At 40.1% G+C, this 21632-nt stretch overlaps 1 protein-coding gene across 1 annotated transcript; it reads right to left on the reverse strand.

Moving 5' to 3' along the window:
• Window positions 1–3871: 3871 nt before the first annotated feature.
• Window positions 3872–20671, reverse strand: LOC110483505 (hyaluronidase Ccc Hy-1). Its single transcript, XM_021553470.3, has 3 exons — window positions 17070–20671; window positions 11906–11995; window positions 3872–10752 (listed from the first exon to the last, which is right to left on the reverse strand). The coding sequence occupies exons 1-3, from the start codon at window positions 17985–17987 to the stop codon at window positions 10324–10326; spliced, it is 1437 nt and encodes a 478-aa protein (XP_021409145.2). The 5' UTR covers window positions 17988–20671; the 3' UTR covers window positions 3872–10323.
• Between the last annotated feature and the right edge of the window lie 961 nt (window positions 20672–21632).

Consider the following 21632-nt stretch of genomic DNA (forward strand, 5'->3'; position numbering starts at 1 on the left):
CCTGCTAACTAGATTCTCCTTTGGCAAAGGGAACACAGTGGCAGCCCATCTTGGCATCCAGCTGACAGTGTAAATGAAGAATGGACAGCAATTTCCAATGCAGAAAAAGTAGAAAATGTGTGTCTTTACCAAGTAACAAACAGCTCTAGCTAAGACTAAGCAAAATCGGCTTTAAAAAGGCAGTTCTGAAATGCAGACACATAGAGAGAAGTACATGAACCAAAACAAAAGATACTGCTGAAAAAATATAGCTGGCAAAATGATAAGAAAATTACTAATCATTCAGCAGTTGATATAAACCCAGCAGTTGATATAAACTCTCTCCCTAAATTAATCTAGAACATAACAATTCATTTTCAAGTTTTTTCATCTATCTTGTAACAGAAAACCTACTCCAGTGATGTTACACTATTCATATCCAGCGATTAGAAAAGTTAAGAATAAAGACGATGATATGTTCTCCTTTCTACAACAATATGGCATTGAAACAGCACAACCTTGATGGGCTTAAACCAGGCTGCCTCAACAGGCAAGCCAGTTGCCAAATACTCATCAAAGACAGGAATGTTTTTTGAAAGAAGAATTTTCACACCCACAGAGATCCAATAAAATCCCTGGACTCTTACAAAATAATCCTTTTGTTGACTTTTTATCAGCAAAGCTAAAGCTGATACACTCAAAAGTATGATAATGGAATGAGTTTTTTTCCAGTGGAAGTCATGCTGTCAGCAGTGAATTTTTCTGTTGGTGCTGGACCCAGATTTGATGGCAATGTGCCTGGGGGTGGTGGCAAAGGAAATGACCTCAAGAGCCATCGAGCCTGCAGCAGCCTCAGGCAGGGGGATGGCAGGATGCTTTGCTGCTGTCTCTACCTTTCCTCCTATGGATGGGGGCTTATTAGAGAATTTGCCTCACTGATATTCTGCAGAGTATCTCTGACACGTTAGTAAATGCAGGGGATGGAATATGTAGCAAAATGGATAATGAACATTGAGAAAATAAGAAGAAGAAGAAGAATGGACCTCATCACACAATTATCTGCCTGGGCCCGTGACACTGGTGGCTGATTATAGCCAAGACTCAAACTCTTTTAGTACAGTCCTTTACTGATCCTGATAAAGCTGCTAGAAAACCTGAGCAGCATTAACTGCTGAGGGACATTTCAAAATTAGGGTATGGCCTCCTCAAAATGCTATAAATTAAAGTATGAATCTGATACAATAGAGCTATTTTCCTAGTATTGTAAGGAATTAGTTGAAAAATTAATCAAAAGTTAAAATGCTGAATTATTGGAAAGCAATTTTGTAGAGAGAGAGATATCACATTTTAGCAGACAAGCTACAACTGTGTGTTGGGCTCATCAGGACAATCATTTGGCCTCTATCATCTCAGCTCCTTTTGCTACTATAGTGATTTTTATTATTATTTGCATGAGAATACATGCATTCTGGTGGCCTCATAGATATCTGGACTTCTGAATCTAAAAATGTCCCCCAGTTCTTGCTGCATAAATGTCTCTCATCTGCAGACAATTACACCTGACAGTGGTCCAGCCTGGGAGATTAGATTCATGCTTAGTCCTAGCAAAAGGCAGATGGTTTGATGGATTGATTTAATGGCCCACTGAAACATAAAAGCAGTCCTTCTGCTTAGCTTGTACTTTCCTCATGCTCTTGATGCCAGTGACTGGGTCATTTTCTGGCATATACTGACATACTCACAAAGCCTCTTTGGCCCATGTCCAGCCTGACAGGATTCTCAGTAGTCAACACCACAATTTTACACCTGTCAAGCCCAAAGGTTTTCCAGAACCTGCCTTTTTCAAAGATGGTAGCCTTTATATTTGGGGCTATATTTTGCATGCTTACACTATAGAGTCAGCACAGTGGCCTGAGTTCTAAAACAGCCTGAGTGGGCTGCATTGCTACTCAATTGTCCTCAGGAGGTATAGCATATTCAAAATTTTATGGATTATATCATGTGCACAGCAAGAAGTTTCACATTCTTTGAGAGTATATCAGCCTCAAGACATAAAAACCGTGCTCAGGAGTGGGCTTCAGCTGGCTGCCAGGATGCCCGGGTTTCCTGCCACACTGCTCATTCACCTGTAGTTCAAAATACCCACACTGCAAAGAGTGGGAGATGGGGCATGTGCTCAGAGGAGCACAGTGCAGCATAGCCAGCCACCTGGCTCCAGGCTGCATTAGGAAAAATGTAAAAGCCCATTTAAAAGCATCAGAACTGCTTGGGCTTTCCCTCTGCCTCTCTTACAGCTCACAGCATTTTTAATTGTGCTGAATTGGTTCTTTTGAGAAGCAGCTTTCCTCTCTGCCCACTTTCCTGATGCAATTGTAAGGAAAATCCTAAATGAAAACTAAACCAGTGCTGCTTAATGTTTCAAGCATGTTGTTCTCATAGAAATTAAACAGAAGGTTAGCCCTGTGCAACAGAAAGGAGCTGACTCTCCTCCCACCACCCTTCCTGGGTCCAGCAGAGTTACTGTGCATTTGAAGCAGGGTAAGATCAGCCCCCAAACTGAGGAGAACAAGCACCCACACGCACAGTGGAGTGATTATAGCTTGCACCCAGCACCAGCAGATATGGATGACATTCCTCTCTTCCTACTCCCTCAGCATAGCTGTAACACAAATAACAACAAAAAGTTTGATTTTTTCATCTCCACCAGCTGAGCATCAGATTAGAGCTAAACATTAGTGTCGCAGAAAATGCAAAAATTCAGTTTTGTCAGTATAAGGGATTATTGCAATTATTTTAAGCCAGGGTTTGTGTCAATCTGGGTAAACCTCAGGTATGGATGGAGATTTTGAACAAACTTAGTGACTGTCTCTCAGTAGCCTTGTCCCTGTAGTGCCTTTTCATCTAGCTCTCATCAGCTGTCACAGGACCTGCTGCCTCACTGCAAGGAGCACAGAGGGGATTTTTCAAAGAACTGCTACTTGCAGTCCTTATAGCAGCTGGTGAGTGCTGGGAACTAATGGACTAACACCTGTCTAAAAGGGAAATTCCAAGGGTGAACAAAGCAAACACGACTATTTCATGCCTGCTTTTCAGCTACTCCAAATTTATGAGGATAAACCGTCTTACAGCAGATGAGGTTATGCCCCTTTAAGGGTGGAGAAAACAAAACAAAATTAAAATAGAAGGTTGTTTTCTGGTGAGGTTAATGTGAAAAGTGAAGTAGCTCTACCACCAAATTAGCATCTTCAGTGAAATCAGGTTGGCTTATTATTGATTTTTAATCCAAGTATGCTCTGACCTGTGAATGGCTGCTGAGATATGAATACAATAGTGGTGCTTACACATCATTACCCCTTCTAAATCAAAGTGTATTGGTACCTGAATTACTATGGAGGCCCAGGGAGAATTTGTCTCATGCCTCCCTAGTTCTAGATTTAAAAAAGTGCCCAAATTCCACACTATGGAGTTTGATGGTGACACTTAAGAAAAGAATACTTGTGCAAGGAGCAGTCCAAAGCTTCCTAAGGATTTCAGTGCATGCTTGCATTAATTAATCCCATGCAAAGAGCATCACTGTCCATTGTAGGTACTCGAGGTCTCTGGGATCTTTGAGCCTGACTCAGTTTTACGCAGCTCAAGGAAACGCCTTTGATAGAACAGCGAGCAGCCTGCACGGGCCCTGCCTCTGTCTGTCCCTACCAAAGCCAACTTGCATCTTGCCTGGTAAAAGTGTTCCCTCATCCCTGGGTCCCACTGCAGGAAGATCAGAATCATCACCAGGGCCTGTGGTCTCCCTGTAGGGAAATCCTGTATCAAACTGCCCTGCCAGTGCTTTGGGTGTCTTAGCTCAGTGCCTCGGAGCTAGGACAGCCCAGCAAGGGAGAGGCAATACCTGGAATGAGTCTTTTTACCACCCCCATGAGGAATCACGTGCAGAAATGGAGAGGCAAATTCCCTGGGCATTAAAATGCTCACTTCTCCTCATGATGGGGACAGGCAAGTACAGCCACACATGGAGGGCAAGGATAGCAATACAAGGTGAATGCAAGTGTCAGCTAAAATATCCAGCTGTCCTCTGTGTACACGAGCCACTGACCAGATTCTGTCCAGGAGGGAGGTGTCAGCCCTGCAGGGTTTCCACAGTGCACAGGTCAAATGGACACAAAGCCAAGGTAAGGAGCACCTTCAGCAGAGGGAAAAACTAGATGCTTTTACTTCTACCATGCAAACTCAGCATTGGAAGGAGCAATGTAATAAATGCTCTTAATAATCTGCTGTCTAATTGACTGAGAAGGTTATTACTACCGTGAAAACAAACATAATTTTTCCAAAAATTGCCCACAAATGTGAGACTTCTTGACTGTTTGAGGAAAAAAAGCAGGACTGATGCTCTAGGCTGCTTTGTTTTTATAGACATTGGAGAGAACCTTAAATAAAAGCCAGGGAAGTTCTTACTGTAATGGGAAAATGACAAAGGAACTCTGATTTTCTCTGAGAAAACAGGCTGCCAGTGTGTTAAAATATCACACTAGTCAAAAATTCAATAAAATTTTTGAAGAGGCCAAATTTAATGTTGAAACAGAAGCAGCCACATAAGTGAAGTTTAAAATACTGTTGCTTGAAATTATAGAAGTCTGCTTATTTTTAGCTTGTTAGATGCTGTTAGTTTCCTGTGTAAAGGGGGTTACATAATAGACATAATAGACATAATCCGTGCAGCAGCGCAGGCCATGCATGCCAGGGTATAAGGTTATGCAACTGCTCCAAGCTCGCTCCTGCTGGGCAGAAAAGAGTCTCACACCCCTCAGAACTGTTCTGCTGCTTCTCAGTCAAACTCACAGACACATGTAGTACAGGATGCATAGTCTCATTTACATGTGCATGTGGATATATATGGATATGAACACATATATTCACATTTCCCCTTGTTTTCTTATTACAGCTTAAACAAGGTATTCCTCGAATCAGAAAAATGCCTCCATGGATTTACTCTGTTGAAATTCAACAGGGGATAATCTGATATGTGATAGCTATTAAAAGCAGAAAAGTTAACTCTCAAAGTTAAATCAAACTTAATTTGGAAATCCATCGATGGAATTCTCCCCTTTTTCCTAATGGGACCTCTAGCTGCCCCTTACTGCCTCATGCTATGGTATTTGGAAGGCACTAGGTGCTTTGGCTGAGTGAGAACATCTCAGGGGCTTTAAATTCATTAAGCAATATGCCACAGCATTGTTTTTCCTTAGGCTTTTAGAAGAATAGAACTTTTGTATCTGAGAAGCTGCACTGCTGCACTGTTCCCAGTAGTATGGTTCTTCAAAGTGTATAATTTCCAAATTTTTTTAGAGTAATCCATGTTTGTACACACCCCCACCTTCTGAGTCTATCACAGATTGACAGGAAATTTATTTTCCTGAAAGGTAAAGAAAAAAGAAGTTGTGTCTTCCACAGCATTTTAAGCATCACATTTTCTTTGGCAAAAAAACTTTCATATGGACCCTTATTGTGCATGATATGCAAATTTAATTCACTATCTACAACAAATGGTTTCAGTACAAAACTGATATAATTTTTAATTTAAACAACATCTTTTTAATCTTAGCAAGGAATTTTAAAAGAAGATTTGTATACAAAAAAGTATTTACATGCAGCATTACAAATCCCAACAGGTCTGAGATTTCATTCTGTTGGTTTTGTTGGTGAGGGCTGTTAGCTCCTTCTGAACAATCCTATCATTCTCATTTTTACAAAGGCACTGACCCTAGCCAAGAGCACTGCATTTGGAAAAAGTTGATGAGACACAAAAAAAAGCTACATTATTATGTTCAGCCAGGAAGCCTTTGTCACCTTTTTTCAACCTTAAGACTCAGTGGCTAAAGGGTACTTCAGAAAACACATTAAGTATCCATGTTCCTGAGCTGGGCCATGCCAGGAGAGTTTTACTTATCCTGACTTTGGCATCCTGTGAGGCACCAAGGTCTGGGCTGATCACTGCAAGGAGCCCTGAGTTTTGGGGGAGTCCAGCAGTGCCCTGACACAGCAGTGTCCCCATCCTTGGACAGATGTGCTGCCTGCTGTCCCCACGGAGGCAGGGAGGAGGGCAGAGGCTGCCAGGCACACACAGCTGCAGCTGAGCTGCGGAGCTGTGACCGATGCTGCCAGCTGCACACCACGGCTGCTTACTCACACTTTATTGTCTTGGGTGACAATACTCAGCTTCTGGCCTTGTTACCACTTCCTTGTGGGCTTTGTCCGCTTCCTCAGCCCTGGCTCAACATTATGGGCAGAACTATGTGAGTCAGAGGAATTCATGTGACTTTCAGGAAAAAAAAAAGTATTGCGGGAAAGCACCTGTATTTTAACAAGGGAACATTTGACCTGGAGTGTTTCTCAATCCAGATCAGGTCAAGGGTCCCTGAGCAGCTGTGCCATCACAAGCAGGGAACAGCACACCATCATGCATGGATGGACAGACGGACGGACGGACGGACAGATGGATGGATGGATGGATGGATGGATGGATGGATGGATGGATGGATGGATGGATGGATGGATGGGAGAGGAAAGTTTGTGAGTGGAAAGAAGATGCTAGTGGCACCTAAAACTGGTCAAGTTGAAACCACAATCCCACACATTTACCAGTCAGACGGAAGTGGAAGAAAATTAGTCCAATGCTTTCTATTTTTTATGAGTTACTCAAAATATAAATTTTATTAAGGGCAACACCCAGCTGTGGTGAGAGAGAAATAGAAAATGAGCATGTTTCCCCAGATTTCAAAGTTTTTGCTAAGATTGCTAAATCAGAAAACTTGATAAAAGCTGAAATCCTGTCAGTGTGTTGGTATTGCTTATCCTCAGCTAATTAGAGGAGTCTACAGCTCAGCATTTGGGAAGAACTGGGGTCTGAGTCTATTATCATCTTGAAGCAGAAGTGGTTCAGATAAATCAAATTCCTATTTCTGTTGGCTCTGGAAATCAATATCTATTTCTCAGGATCCACTATGGTTTAAGAACTGGTTCCAGCTAAGAACATCATGGTGAGTGTTCTCTGCTGCTTCAAACTCTCCCTTCTCCAATAGTTGTACTACAGATACAAGCTGGATCATGTCTCTCCAAAGACTGAGCCATACAACCTGTATTAAATGAACCAATTAGCTCATAATTTAATTGTAAGAGTAGTATTAATTTATGGGTAACTGAGGGGAAAAAAAATTACTTGTTACCAAGGTTTTGACTATATTTGATGTTTCTCTATATGGTGCATGGTCTGTGGTCCTGCCTAGCATCAGTCTCCAGCCAACCTGGCATGAGCACACCCTTGATTCTCCCTGGTAAAGGGCACTAATGCAGCATCACAGAGTGACCCTGTCCTGGAAGGTGACCCATTTGTGGAGCTAAGGAATCAAATTCAAATACATGCAAACTTTGGTACTGGCTGGTGTAGTTGGTGGTCCACATGGGAGCAGTCAAGACATGAGATACCTTACACTCAGATGTGCAACTTCTACCTGTCCTCAGTTCAGCAGCAGAACTACTTCCAACTCCACCTCTTCCAGGGACGTTGTATGGAAAAAGTTTTTTCTTCACAAAAGAAAGAGCTCTAACTAGGTGAAATATAAAAGAAATAGTAAAATTACATTCACTTACATACTTGATTCCTTTAATAATTATTAAGAAGCCTAGACAAAATTCTGATTTTGGTCTTCTACCTAAGACAACCACGTGATGCAGATGCAGAACTAGGCTCACAGTTATTTACAGAAATATATGACCTAAATTCAAAAGCCTTTGTATCCAGATAAATGTACTACCACAGACACTCACACAGGGTGAAATTGTTCCCTAGGCTAAAGAAGAACCACTGGGCAAATGCAGACCTGACATAAACTGACAGAGCCTTATGTACTTGTACAGGTCTCAACCAGCACTTCCTCATACAGGATATACACCACAGACAGAATCATGAACATGGACATTTTACCCACAGCATTTGCTTAGTTTGCATAAATTTCCCACAAATTACCAGAACTTTAGCTGATGAAGACTTTATATCAGTTTAATTGAATTTATGCTACCCAAATAAATTGTCTATTTAAGTCGGAACATCATTTATTCTTATAAGCATAAAGAAATAATGAAAACACATTATGAAGTGACACAGAACATTTTATAAAGACATTTCACTGACACGGTGCATAAGCATTACAACATTTTCACTTCAGCTCTACAGGACAGCATTAGATAAACCAGGAGCATCCAGTTTAATACAGACCTGGTGACAGGTATTTAGCAAAACTAGCTAACAGTTTCTATGCTTTCAAGATACTAAAGTAGGTGTAAGTTTCCTTGAAGTTTAACAAAATCTGAACTGAATAAAGACGCTAAAGCAGAATATATCTATAAATATAGATATAAATAATTTATAAGGTAAACACAATAACTTCAATTTAAAGGCTTAGCTCTTAATAGCTGCTAGTTTTTCTAAACTTCAATTTTAATCCTTCCTCTCCACCACTAAAACAATGAAGTTTTTTACCTTACTTTTGCTGTCATCCATTGCTGTTACACATTACAAAGCAAAAGGTCTATGGCAAAGCTCTGCTGGAGCTTCTCAGCACATGACATTACAATGACTCACTAGAGGCCCCAAATCACTCAGTCTCAACCGAAGTCTGTTCAATTCCAGTGTCTAGGTTTAAAGGCAGCCTTAACATCCACGACAGGTCTGTAGTGAGCTGGATCCTTGGTTCAAGTGAATCTGAACATCACCTTTCACACCAGCTGTGAATCAGGTCTGGGCAAAGCAAAGACAGATTTTGCTATGTAGGGTTACCATGAAGAAATGTTCAGAGATAAGGAGATTACAGAGAACACAGCAGACAATTCATAGAGACATGATTCAGACTTCCATAGACAGCTGAGTATCTTCTCCATATAGCCTTGCTGATTTTAATCAAACTGCTACAGGAATAGGGTACTGTATAATGTGAGCAATGTAGTCAGGCCACAGATGATCAATACAGACACTTGTAAGGGCAAAAAAGAAGTCTTAGACCCACATACGGGTTTCTTATTAATGGTTTTGTCCATGATCTGGAACAATAGTCCATCCAACACATCATACAAAAATCTAAAATTAAATTATTTTAGTAAGTCAGAGTGGTGTAGGAAATTTCTTGGTCTTGTCTTCAATTCAGTGAAGGTATCCACTGTTTTTTACATTGAAAGGCTACATGGAAGACAGATAGGTCTTTGATGGAATACGTTTGTTCACACATGAACATGAATCAATGAATAACTGTAAATGGAATAGCACAGCCCATCAGAACAGCGTGTTATGGATGCTAAATTAACCAGTAGTCAGTAGTTCATTAAGCTATACCACCTTCAGAGAGGTTCCCATCTGAAGCCAAAGGCTGCTAGCCAAAATATTTTAATGAATAGAGTTCTTAATTTTCTCTTGACCTGCATACTGACAGTAGGATCTGTCAGCCTGTTCTCACTTCCCACTCACTGACCAGCCAGCAGAAAGCAAAGACCTGCAGCAGCTCCGAAGGCAGCAAGGGGTTGGGGTGAAAACACAAAGAAGTGCTTCCCTACTTCCTGCCCAGGCAGAAACACTGCTGGGTGCCAGCTGCCAGCGCTGCTCTCAGAGCTCAGAATCCCCTCACCTAAAAGTAATTGCAGAGATGTTCAGTCAGACAGTATCTTTGAAACTGATGACAGAACACTAGTACTGGAAATACCAATATCTCTGGAAGTAACATTAATCAAATTAGGCCTCAGAATACAGAAGTATAAATTTTTAAAAATGTGTGCTGATGTCTAACTCTATACTCTTCACATTGCTTATACAGAATGATATAGTAGGATCAATGGATTTGGCTCTGGGCATAGTGCAGGTGCTCACACAATGTACCACTTGATTTCAGCAAGAGCTGCAGAGAACAGTTCCTAATCCCTGATACACAACACTCTCCTCTTCACTATGTTAAATCACCCACTCCCAAAACAAAGAGGTTCTGTGTTATTCTTTTTGAATTTCTACATGATTGAATCATTCTATAACTTCATTCAATCTTTTTCCTCAGGTAAAACTTCCACTGCAACAACAGAATCTTTATGTGTTGAACACATGAGTGAAACACAGAGTAGGAGTAAAGGAGCTGGTAAAAAAGTGCTTTCAAAATTTTTAATGTCTTAGAAAGTTCCAGGAGTGGAAAATTACTAAAATAGAATAAAATAATGTAATCAAGAATGCCTTTTCCCTCTACAATATATTTTTTTAAGAAACATAACTCTTAGAGGCACCATTTTTATTCCCCTGCACTGCCTTAGAAGACCTTAATGTGTAGAACAAAGCAGAAGAAGCTGCATGGCTCCTAGGAGGAAGATAAAAAGGCTTTGTTTTCTTGATCTACTAAACACTACATGAACCCAGTGTTCCAATAGCTTTTGGTCAGGCAATTCACAAAATATTCCTGTCCAGCCCTGGTAACACTGACAAATAAACCTTTGCTTCATGGCTTCAATACTCTCCAGGCTGGGTTTACCAGTCACCTGGAACCTGGGGCCCCTCTCTGAGTGACTGTCGTGGATCTTAAAATCACTGGGGGACAAGTGGAGATAAGCAGAAGAGTCGCTGTTTTTGCGGATGCATCTTCCATTCTTCTTGCACAGGACTTTGCTGCAGAGCTTTGCTGCTGAGGTCACGTTAATGACATAGTGTCCCAAAGGCCCATCGACGTACTGCTTCACTGTTAAGCAGCTCTCCTGCGAAAATTAAAATACCACAACACATTTCTCAGTATCTAGCATTATGTTCAAGTTTGTTATGTCTAAAAAGATGCTATTACTAAATTGTTCTTGCCCAAAGTAATCCATTGAGATAAATCTTGTTTGCTTACATACTTGAGGGATCTATTTAGTTTGGTTTAAATGAGTTTATTTCCATGTGTAAGATTAGAAAAGTATTGACATCTGCTATAGTTTCTATTTGAATGCCTGGTAGGAACACATAGTGTGAGACTAGGAAGGATTCCCAGGAAGAAAAAAGAGGGTTAATATGGTTCATATCTGGGACTAAGTGGTCCCTTAAGTAGAGATTTCTGGTAACTGCTGACTAGGAGAAATGTATGGGACTAACAGGTTTTAAAGCACAAATCAAGTCACCACTCTGGCCCTGATCACTCCAATACTTTCAGTTTACCAGGAGCCACATAATATTCATAAACCAGCACAGGAGTTGCTGCAATTGCAACTCGAAAGTTCCAGTTCAGATTTCCTGGTTCCTCTGACCAAGTCAGTGATGCTTTGCCAGAGACTTCAGGAGTTGGACAGCAGACTGCATGAAAAGCAGAGGGGGCACCAAAGCCCAGGTTTAGGAATGGGGGCTATCCTGCTGTGCCTCCTGAGGAACTCCAGTTCTACCTCCCACCTCCTCAAGAAGGTTTATTTCTGAAAGTCTGAAGAACCCAGGAGAAATAACTAGGGCTTGTCTTGTGACATTATTTTCCATGTAACATTTCAACATTAGCAACTGGAGAAAATACCTCGCCTCCAGGATCCATTCCCTCCCAGTCGATCTGGACAACTGCAGTAGTTACAAAGCAGAACACTGTATAACTAGTTGTGCTTATATTTGCATGGCATTGTTTTGAAATATGTCTTTCTCCTCACCTGGACATTATTCCACTGAGCTACAAATGACATGCCCAAAGCAATGTGCTCTGGAGCACCAGGACTTTTCAGCCTAACAGAATTAATGACACCTGAAATTATTACTGAACCACCATCCTCAGTCGTTGGCTGATCTGATAGATCTGATGTTGGCACTGATAAAGATAGATAGGTGCTATGGAGGGTGTGGTGCCAGACAAGAGATATTGAGGTGATTCCTAAGAACTGGCAAACTGATCTGACCAACCTTTGAGCTGGCGTACTGCATACTGCCCCAGAGAACAACTCCAGCTGCTCCCAAAGCTGCGCTTTCCCCAATGGTATTGACCAGATCTCTCTGAAAAAGAAAGCCAAATCCACACATGAGAAAAACAAATAAAAGTAAAAGTAAAAAAAGACAAAAGTAAAAGTAAAAAAAGCAGTGGGATATGGGCATCACTTCTTTTTAAAGGATAGTGGTGTGGACTGAATGTGTTATTTTCAAGAGGGTTGAGGAGGATTAGGGTATTTCCAATGGGACTTAATTAATTAATTGGTTTAAAAAAAAAGGAGTTTGTTAATTAAAGATCAAAATATCAAATGTTAAAAGAATGTGAAATTCAGTGTCATGTGTTAGTAATGAGGATTCCCAAGTCTTTGTCATCTGCAAAACATTTTATGGTTTACCCAGATGCAAAGACTGGATGTGATTCTACATTACTCACATAACGGTTGAATGATTTTGCACTAACACATTTCAGATCTCATTAAAAATGAATTAAAACTTATCAGACCTCCAGAATAAATAATCAATAAATATTGAGGATTGCTGGATGAACTAGGACCTGAGAAAACCCTGAAATACATTTTTTGTAAGTAATATGCTTTGGGAATTACACTGCTTGACCAGAAGTCAGTAAATCTAGTTTTTACAACCCCATATTCCACATCTTTCTTCTGTTAGTTTTATCAGATCCACAAAAATATTACAGCACTTCATATCCAATTAATATGGATATAAAACTGACAAAACAAATCCTTAAAGTTCATCCAGGCCTCTAGATGTGTGAAGTCCGATGGCACTGATAATTTCACACCTAAGTCCCTGAGGCACCCACTCTTCCACTTTCCTGCAGTCTAGTATTACCACCTTCACAACGCTGAAAAATTCAGCATTTATCTTTGGCTAAGGCCAAAATTTGGCATTTTTTTGGAAGGTATGTTCTCACATGGATTCTTAAAGGACTCTTAAATACCTGCACATGTGCTAGATTCTGGTGAAAACAGCAGTTCACCACAAAAATATTGTATAGGACTTCATTTAAATGCTTTCATTACACCTTATATTTCCTGGTTTTGATTTTTTTGGAACAAATATCAAGTGCTAAGAGTCCTTCCCAGAAGGAGGGAAATAGTAAGAGCTGGTCAGATATATAATATCCAGATAATCATTCAGAGAGGGTCACCTTCATCGTGAGGTTTCAGATAACATCTCTGTCTGATGCCATTTTGCTTTCTACCAACTCAATGAACATTCAAAGGAGAGAAAGAGAAATAAGTGGGAACCCAACTACAGCTTATAATAAATTTGCATTAATAATTAGGTAGCCTGCCCACAAGGAAAGACATAAGGTTTCTGATGTCAATTCTAGGCATAGTTATGTCTTTTACTGAATCAATGTGTCAGGTTCAGTACCTCAAAACCCATCAGTACAGAAGAGTTCTTCCTCAAATGACCTATGGAGGAGGTTGCACCCTCCAGGGTGCTGGATTCATCCTGAGCAGGTTGGGAAGACAACAGAACCAAGAGGTTTTGCACCAGAGGCAGGGACTCTGACCACTGGATGGTCATGCAAATAAGGAGGCACCACCCCCTACTTCCTCCTCTTCTGCCACAGACAGGGTTAGAAAATAAAGGTTTCACTCTTCATTTGGGTATTTTGAGAAAGGGAAAGATACGTGCTACTCCTAATAGCCGAGAATGACAAATTTGGGCCAGAGATAAATAGAACCCTCCATGAAGAACTGAGTGAGGCATATGAACTCCACCAGCAGCCTCTGATGGAGTTCATGACACAGCAGTCCTGATTTTGGGACTGAACCATGTGCCCCTTCTCACACAGCACAGCTTGGCATTGGTGGGGGCTCACTGGAATGGCTCTTCTTTGAGAGTGTAACAAAAGCCTCATATGGAAGAAAGCATGCAATTTTCAAAAAATAGATATTTTAAATATTAATATCTTATAATTTGTCTAGCTGGGAATCCTAATTTGTTTCTTGTATCAGACTTTGGCAAATGGTGTTTGTTCAAATGATTAGCGAGTCAACAAGCCTCTTCCCTCGTGATGCTCATTTTTGTTCAAGCTTTTGGGGGCAACATGCAACTACCTAAGGTCCTCAAGACTAGGCTGGGCTCTCCCCAAATAGACACCTGATTTAGCAGGGAGGAGGAGGCTTTATTGTCTGTCAATGCTTCTTTGTATTTTGATCACTCAAGTCACTGCACTGGACCTTAAAAGAATAGAAGGTGAACTAAACCATTAGTTGTGGAGCTCAAAATGAAACAAGACAGTCAGTTCTAGTTACATGTTGAGGAAAGAAAAATATGCATATCTGTAATCTTGAAGAGCCTTAAGTTACAGACAAGAGTTTTCTGTATTCAGCAATAGTCATTCAAGCCTGGCATGGTTGCAGGGGTTGTTGTCTATACACATGCACACCTGGTCATGAGAGAAGATTATCTGTAGGGAAACAACAGGATTACTATCCATTATTAATCATTTGCCAGTTGCCATCCTGCTTTATTAATTATTTCAGCCATTTAGTCAGGAAGAACAGATGCTACTGTGCAACTTCCCTTCCCCACATACTTAGTAGTGAATTGTCTAATCAGAAAGTTTCTAAATACTCTACAGATGGCAAACTGCTTATACACATTTCTAGCAAATACAAAAGCCTTTCATAATGATTTGGATCCCAATCCAGAATTTATAAATTTCTTCCAGGATAAAAAGCAGGATTAATTTCTCAGACATCTTATGCACAACTCACCTTACTTCCAGATGCAGTTGGGGTGAAAGGTACAGCATACACAGCTACAGCATCTGTCTGGGATCTAGGCCTTTCAACTTTCTGAAGGTTTGATAGACCTGTGTCTCTCCCTCAGTGACTGACTCACAACCATTTTTTCTGACTGTACTGTGCAATTTCACAGAAGCCCTTTGTACAGAAGAGCTTGCACACAATCTTGGATATCAATACTGTTTCTGTTGGAACAGAAAGCACAGCTCTTGCACAGCTCAATGGAGCAAGGCTGTAGTTTTCCTGGCCCAGTCCCTGCCAGAATTCAGGAAACTATCCCATCTGCCCACTGCCCTGATTTTTCTGTGGCTATTTAGCCTGGATGTCATTGTCCTGGGACCTTTCCTCGTCACCTTCATCACATTGTTTCTGGAGCTCAGAGGTTTCATGCCTTGTTTGAAATTTTGTGAGCATCACTTAGGGGCTTGGCATGCGTCAAATGAGAAGCTCCAACCTGGTCTCCTAGTCTAAAATCTGAACATACAAAACCTCATTTAAATTATCCCAGTGGCTCCAGGGCTATGAAAAAAACAAGACCATTATTTTCTGGATAATTTCTATGTTTTTAAATACAACCCTGTAAGTTTCTGTCAGACCCCAAGCTGTTCCCACAGATGATGTGTGTAGTCTGTCCAGGTTAAGCCTCTCCCATGTTGAGTACCCTGTCCATGCTGTTCTTATTAGAAAATACATAGTGGAGCATAATGGAAATATGTTTTGCTGACTATGTAAAGATCTTTGTAAAGTTGTAAAGCAGTTTTTCAAGCATCCAGTAGTAAATGGCTATATGCAACAGGGAAACAGGTGGGTGAGTTAAAGAATGCAATGTCAGAGAAGCACCACTCCAAATTACTACTGTAACTGTTCAGAAAATATCTTAAGGTGAAATGATAACTGTGTACCACCACAGATTTTGAACTGGTAGCAGCATGCTAGTTTTCATAGCTTTCAGTAACATGATATTTTTATACTGATCAAAGAACTAATTAATTTTATAAAAATGTATTATTACAGACTACACTTCAAGAATTCTTATGTATTTCCTAGCCTGAGTTCTTCAGTGAAGGTGTTCTGGGTGACATCCTGCCTTTACTCACTTCAGTGACTCCTTGCCTTCAGGACTAGACTGGCCTATCTGCCCATAATTTCCACAGAGAAAACAGCTCCAGAGTGTTCCTGGTTGCTAAAAATGAACCAGACTAAATTCCAAATTACTTCTATGTACAATTTGCTTCTCAAGGGCAGCCTGAATGTATCATTTGCTTCTTGGGGTCAGCTTGACACATTTCTCAGATGCTCTCTGCTGCACCTCCTCAGCTCCAGCTGAAGGCTGAAGCCTCACACAGCTTGTGATTTACTGGACTGAACTTTGCCTTTTCCCTTGCCACTTCTTGCCCTTTTTCTGTTCTGGTTTGAGTCAGGAACTTGTCTCTGGCAGCATTAGAAGGAATCTCCCAAGCAGCTCTCCATCAAATAAATGGAGGCAGAACCCCCAGATACCTTTGTTATCAAGGGGTAATTTCCATGAGTCCCCGTCCCAGATTTTCTCCTTTCTCATGGAATTGATAGAAACCAAAGAAAAGTTTTTGGCACTTCAAGTAACTATTAGAGAAATGAATAAGTGACTGTGAGTCTCTATTATGGGCATAAACAATCATCATTACCTATCCAGAAAGTCTGAGATTTTCACATCTATAATTTACCATCAGTGTTGTGGCCACTACATATTTATTACACTTGATCACTGCTTGATGGGACATTGCATGACTCAAAAACTGGGTTTCTTTGATAAAAAGACTCCACAATTTAGCACTAAATGTTAGACATGAAGATGTGATACTTCTGAAAATTGAGATATATGGCCAATGCTCATCATGCAGGAGTTAGAAACTCCAGGGCAGACTACTTTACTTGACTAGTTTATTTCTATATTGAATTAATTTACTTTTGCATAAAGAAACAACAAAGTCCTGAGGATATTTTCTCATGGAAGTTTATCTATGCATTGCACTAATTAATTTTAAGCTTCACAATATCTGCCCAGCTCATTTCACAAGCTGCCCTGAAAAATAAAAATATCACAATGAATTACTTCCTTAAGGAATATAATTCTTCGTACTTTCTTGCTAAATTACCTTCATTAAAAATATACAATGTTATCTCACAGAGGTAGAAAAAACCACTGCAATATTAACTCTTGAAAGGCATAGAGTCTTGTACTGTGACTACAGTACTACCTCTCAGGGGGCTGCCTTAAATATGAAAAACAAATGTGTAAGTGCTTTTAGAACATATTTTTTCTAAGAGGCTATTTCTAATTTCTACATTTTGAAAGAAGTCTCTCTGCTTACCTCTGTTAAAACATGAAAAGTATAGGCATAAAATGGTCTGGAGTAAACAAATACAGGCAAAATGTAGTCTTTTCTAGCAATTGAGGCAACACGTATTGCCTCTTTAACCCGATAGTGAACAAATTTTAGTGCATTTGGACTTGACTTCAGTATATAATCCAGGTATATGGAAGGGTAGAGAGCAGTGCTTTCCTTCCACAACCAAAGCAGGAGGTCATTGCGGAAAGACTCAATGGGTGGGCATTTCCCTGTGTATGTTTGGGGGTGTTCTTTGTAATCATAATTGTAGCAGTCTGGGTAAAGATAGTAACCCCACAAACCATTTGGTCTCATATGCTCAGCCAGAAGGATGGTGTTATTCATGAAACTCCTACCAGCATTTTCAAATTCCTCTTTAGCCACTTTCCTAATTTTGTCCTCTGGCCACCGAGGATGCCGTCTCCTAACAATCTCGAGAGATTTATTTCTATAAATGCTTTTATTGCCCCAGTTCCTATCCCACTGGGGCCTCCAGTTTTCCCAGTCAATGACTGCAAGTCCCTGAAATTTCTTCATGGGTATGCAATAGTCAATGTCAGACTTTGCTTTGCTAAGGTGTTTGATAAGACTTTCGTTCTGGGGCACCCCTCCATTAACGGGATCTCCATTATCTGAGTAGTAGGGATAGTATCCCAAATGGGTGTGATAGAAGATGGTCACATTGGATCCACTCAGAGTCTCATTGATGTTGGATGCAATGTCAAAAACACTGAGGTCCAGGTCCACCTTGTAGCGCAGCCTGCACTGCTCGGTCGGCGCGTTCCAAACAACCATGAAAGGCTTGTGCAGAACCGGAGGGGCCCGTGCCGGCTTCGGCAGCTGAGCATCAGCCAGAGTCAGCAGTGCCACTGCTGCCAGCACTGTGACCCCAACATCCATGGCTTGGGCTTTTTCTGCTATGGTGTGTCCTTGAAAACAAAACCAAGATAAGATGTCAGAAGGGCAGCATGGAGGCAAATTTGATGGTAAGGGAATGTCTTTTGGCTTGATTTGCGTTTGATAACATTAACCTCAAGAGAGAAAAGTGCAAAACTGATCTTGTAAAAGTTGACACTAATTTCAAATGCTCTGAAAAACATTTTGATGGACTACACTGCCTGGAAACTTCACTTTCATTTCACCTAGACTCCTCACACAATTGTTTCAGACCTTTCCATAAAATTTATTTGTTCTCTCATGTCTACAAAACATTTGAAATTTCAGCTTCAAAACAAGCTCTACTATGGTCAGTCTGACTTGCCTAGAAGATCATTACAGCAGGGCTACAGTCTTCACTATCTGTATTTTCAAAGGGTCACAATAGGAAAGATAATTTCAACAAAAGGCAGACACTTCTACCTCAGATTAATGAAGACGACTCAGAAACTGCAATTTTCAGGATAGGATAAAATATGTTAATTGGATCTGAACTAGCTGAAAGAACATGCTGTATCTTTGAAAATGGAGCTAGATTTTAGAAATTCATCTTAATTTTTCCTTTCAGGGTCTGATGTTTTCTCTGATAGTCACACTGGCTTGGGGCTGCAGTACTCTGGGAACTGCCAGAGCTGCAAGGCTGCTGGTACCCCAGACACACTCCTGCTTTGTACCCCATGTCCACAAGTCCCCATGTCCCCCAGAATCTGCCTCTACTCCAAGACCTGTCTCTGCTCCAGTCTCATCACAAACAATACAACTCAGGTCTGTCTTGGGTTTGTTTTTCAGGTTTCTTTGCTGATCTTTTTATGCTACAGAGATCATTAAAGAGGTTTTTCTATGAATATATATAATACAACATAGTTTATCTTCTCAGCTGTTATTTTATCTCATTCACCATTTTAGATACATGTTAAATCACTGCAATCACTGTGTACATTGCAGGTTCAATACATGCACCAGATGTGAATTTTAAATGTCCTAAAAGTGGATGTTTTCCTATTTTTGCATCCATTTTAATGATTTATTTCCTTGCCGCTAAAGTCTAGCTTTCCTTGTCCTTGGTACTTCCTCAGTTAACATCAGTTAATCATTGACTTCATTGACTAGAAGAGCTTTCTCCTGTTTGAAAATATGTTTGCTATAATAAGTTATATAATCCAGGATTTCTTTCTCTGTCATTTGTCCTTCCATGTCATTCTTCCATCCTCTGGGTTTGATGGATCTTTTCCTGTCTGACACTGCTCTCCTACTTTTCTGCCTTTCCCTTAAATTCCATTTTATCCTTATGCCTCCTACAGCACAGCCCTTCTCTATCCTCAGCTTTGTGTTTTTCCATCCTCAGTCCCAGAAAAGCATTGAGTTCCCTCACCTGTGGTCTGATATGAGGGCACCTTTCCAAGATGAGAAGGAAGCAATTTGCATGGAACTGTGGCTGGGATAGGGAGTGAAGGACAGGACTGCAAGAAGCCAAAAGGCAGGATTTCCCAGCAGCAAGCCCTCACTACCAAGCTAAAGAGTTATGCTCTGTTGTTCCCTCACCCATTCTCTGAATGCTTGTTCTGTAGACCTAAATATAGATTTAGCACCCAGGTTTTAAAATGTTGTTCATAATCCCCTAGATCCTATGAAGGACAACATCCTTTAGTGAAATGGGCCATTGCCACCAAGACACTACTTAAAAGCTCTGCCTGCTCCAAAAGGACAGAAGGTTATTTTCACTGAACTGATTTGTTGGAAGGAAGTTTTAAGTTTGCAACTGGCATATTTTTCTCCATTTCCCTGCAGTCTTGCATAATCATCTAAGTAATGCCATGGCCTGAGAAAAACAAACAAACAAACAAACAAACAAAAAAGCCACAAAAACCGCCTTTCCCTTCCTGTTTTATACAAACTGAGGAACACACCACAGTACTCTGCAATTCTTCTTTGATGTAGCAAATGATCTTACTACATTGGTAAGTGATTTTTCATTATTTGGACTGGATTGCTTTGCAGTACATGTGAATAAATCTATAAGATAAACACCAATTTTCTTTAAAAGTGATAGCTCAGATAAAATGGGAAGAGCATCAGGAAAAAGGAAAAGACCTTTAGTGAATTTATGTGTAAGAAAAGATCTGGGAAAACATCCCAGCTTCCTGTTCCCACAATCCAAACACTGGATGGTTCAGCCTTGTGTTATTGTGTACATATAATTAGATCAGTTTTTTAGATATTCATGGCTAACACAGTACAGTTCTTGTCTAGATCTGAGAGGCCTAGACATTAGAATATTGCAGATAATAAATCATAACAGGGTTAGGTCATGAGATAATATTGCAGGGTATTTTTAGTATGTATTTTTAATTATTGGGCAATCCCTGTTGCCTGACAAGATTTTAAAGCCCCTGACAATACTTTAAGTAACAGAATAGTTGAAGCTGGAAGGGATCTCTGGATGTCACCTGGCTCACCCAGGTCACTCAGGACAAAACATCACAAGTGACAAAATTAAAACATGTATCTCAGTAAATGTCAAATAATTCTCAAGATTTGGATTGACGAAATCTTTGAAATTGTGAAGGCTGGACATGTTGCTCAACTCTAGACATGCAGATTTCTACACCTACAAGCTGAATCCCACCAAAAAAAAAAAAAAAAAAAAAAAAAAAAAAATTGGAAATCTGTCTAATCCTGCTCAAGCTGTTTAGAAGTTAGGATCTGATCAAGGGCAGTCATTCAGGATCCTCTAGTGAATACTTGATACCTCAGAAAGTTGCTGTAAATTCCTTCTTTAAAGCTACATGGAATTAGCTACTCAGCAATCTCTATTAATCTAAATAAGATGGTAAGTGCATAGATAACATGCCTACCTTTTAGATGCCTAAAGAATCTCACTGCAATTAAAGCACTGCATTTCATTGCAAAACATCTCACTTTTCATGCTACTTTTTATTCCACACAGGAGACATTACCATATACACAGTTCCTTAAAGGGGAGATAATTAGAAGAAAAAAAAATCATAATTTGAAAAAGTTCCAATATAGTTGCAATAGTTGCATTAATCTGCAATTAATTCTGATGTTATTTGCAGATGGGAATTTAATTACAGATATTTTTTTCTTTAAAAATTCTCCTGAAGGCAAGGGAAACAAGTTTTCAAAGAAGCAGACAAGCCTACAGTTCTGAATGATGAGAAAATAAATTACCTGTTGTTTCACAAATGCATGAAGGAAAAAAGAACAAAACATCTTTTATTACAATTTCCATTGCTCTGTTTTTGGACTTCATTCTTTTTACTCTCATGCATGGCCACTAATTGGACTGCTTTAATCCCTGTTTTTAATGAGCAGAGACACTAACAATTCCACTCTGAAGCTCATTATCAACTTTGGGTCATTTTTTTTTTTTATTCAATGACACATTATCACGGTCAGTTTAACTTCTCAAACATGCAGATAGCTTTCTGTGGCACTATAGCGTTTTCAGAGCAGAATATGCACTCAGAGTTTCTGCTCTATATTCTAAAAACAAAAATGAGTTTATAAGTGAATGAAATGGGGTCTGATCACAAATCTCACAAAGCTGATGAGATTTTTTTTATTGTATTCAGGAAATTCTGAATC

Source organism: Lonchura striata, chromosome 1A, assembly GCF_050655825.1.
Source record: "Lonchura striata isolate lonStrDom1 chromosome 1A, ASM5065582v1, whole genome shotgun sequence".
NCBI classification, from domain to species: domain Eukaryota; kingdom Metazoa; phylum Chordata; class Aves; order Passeriformes; family Estrildidae; genus Lonchura; species Lonchura striata.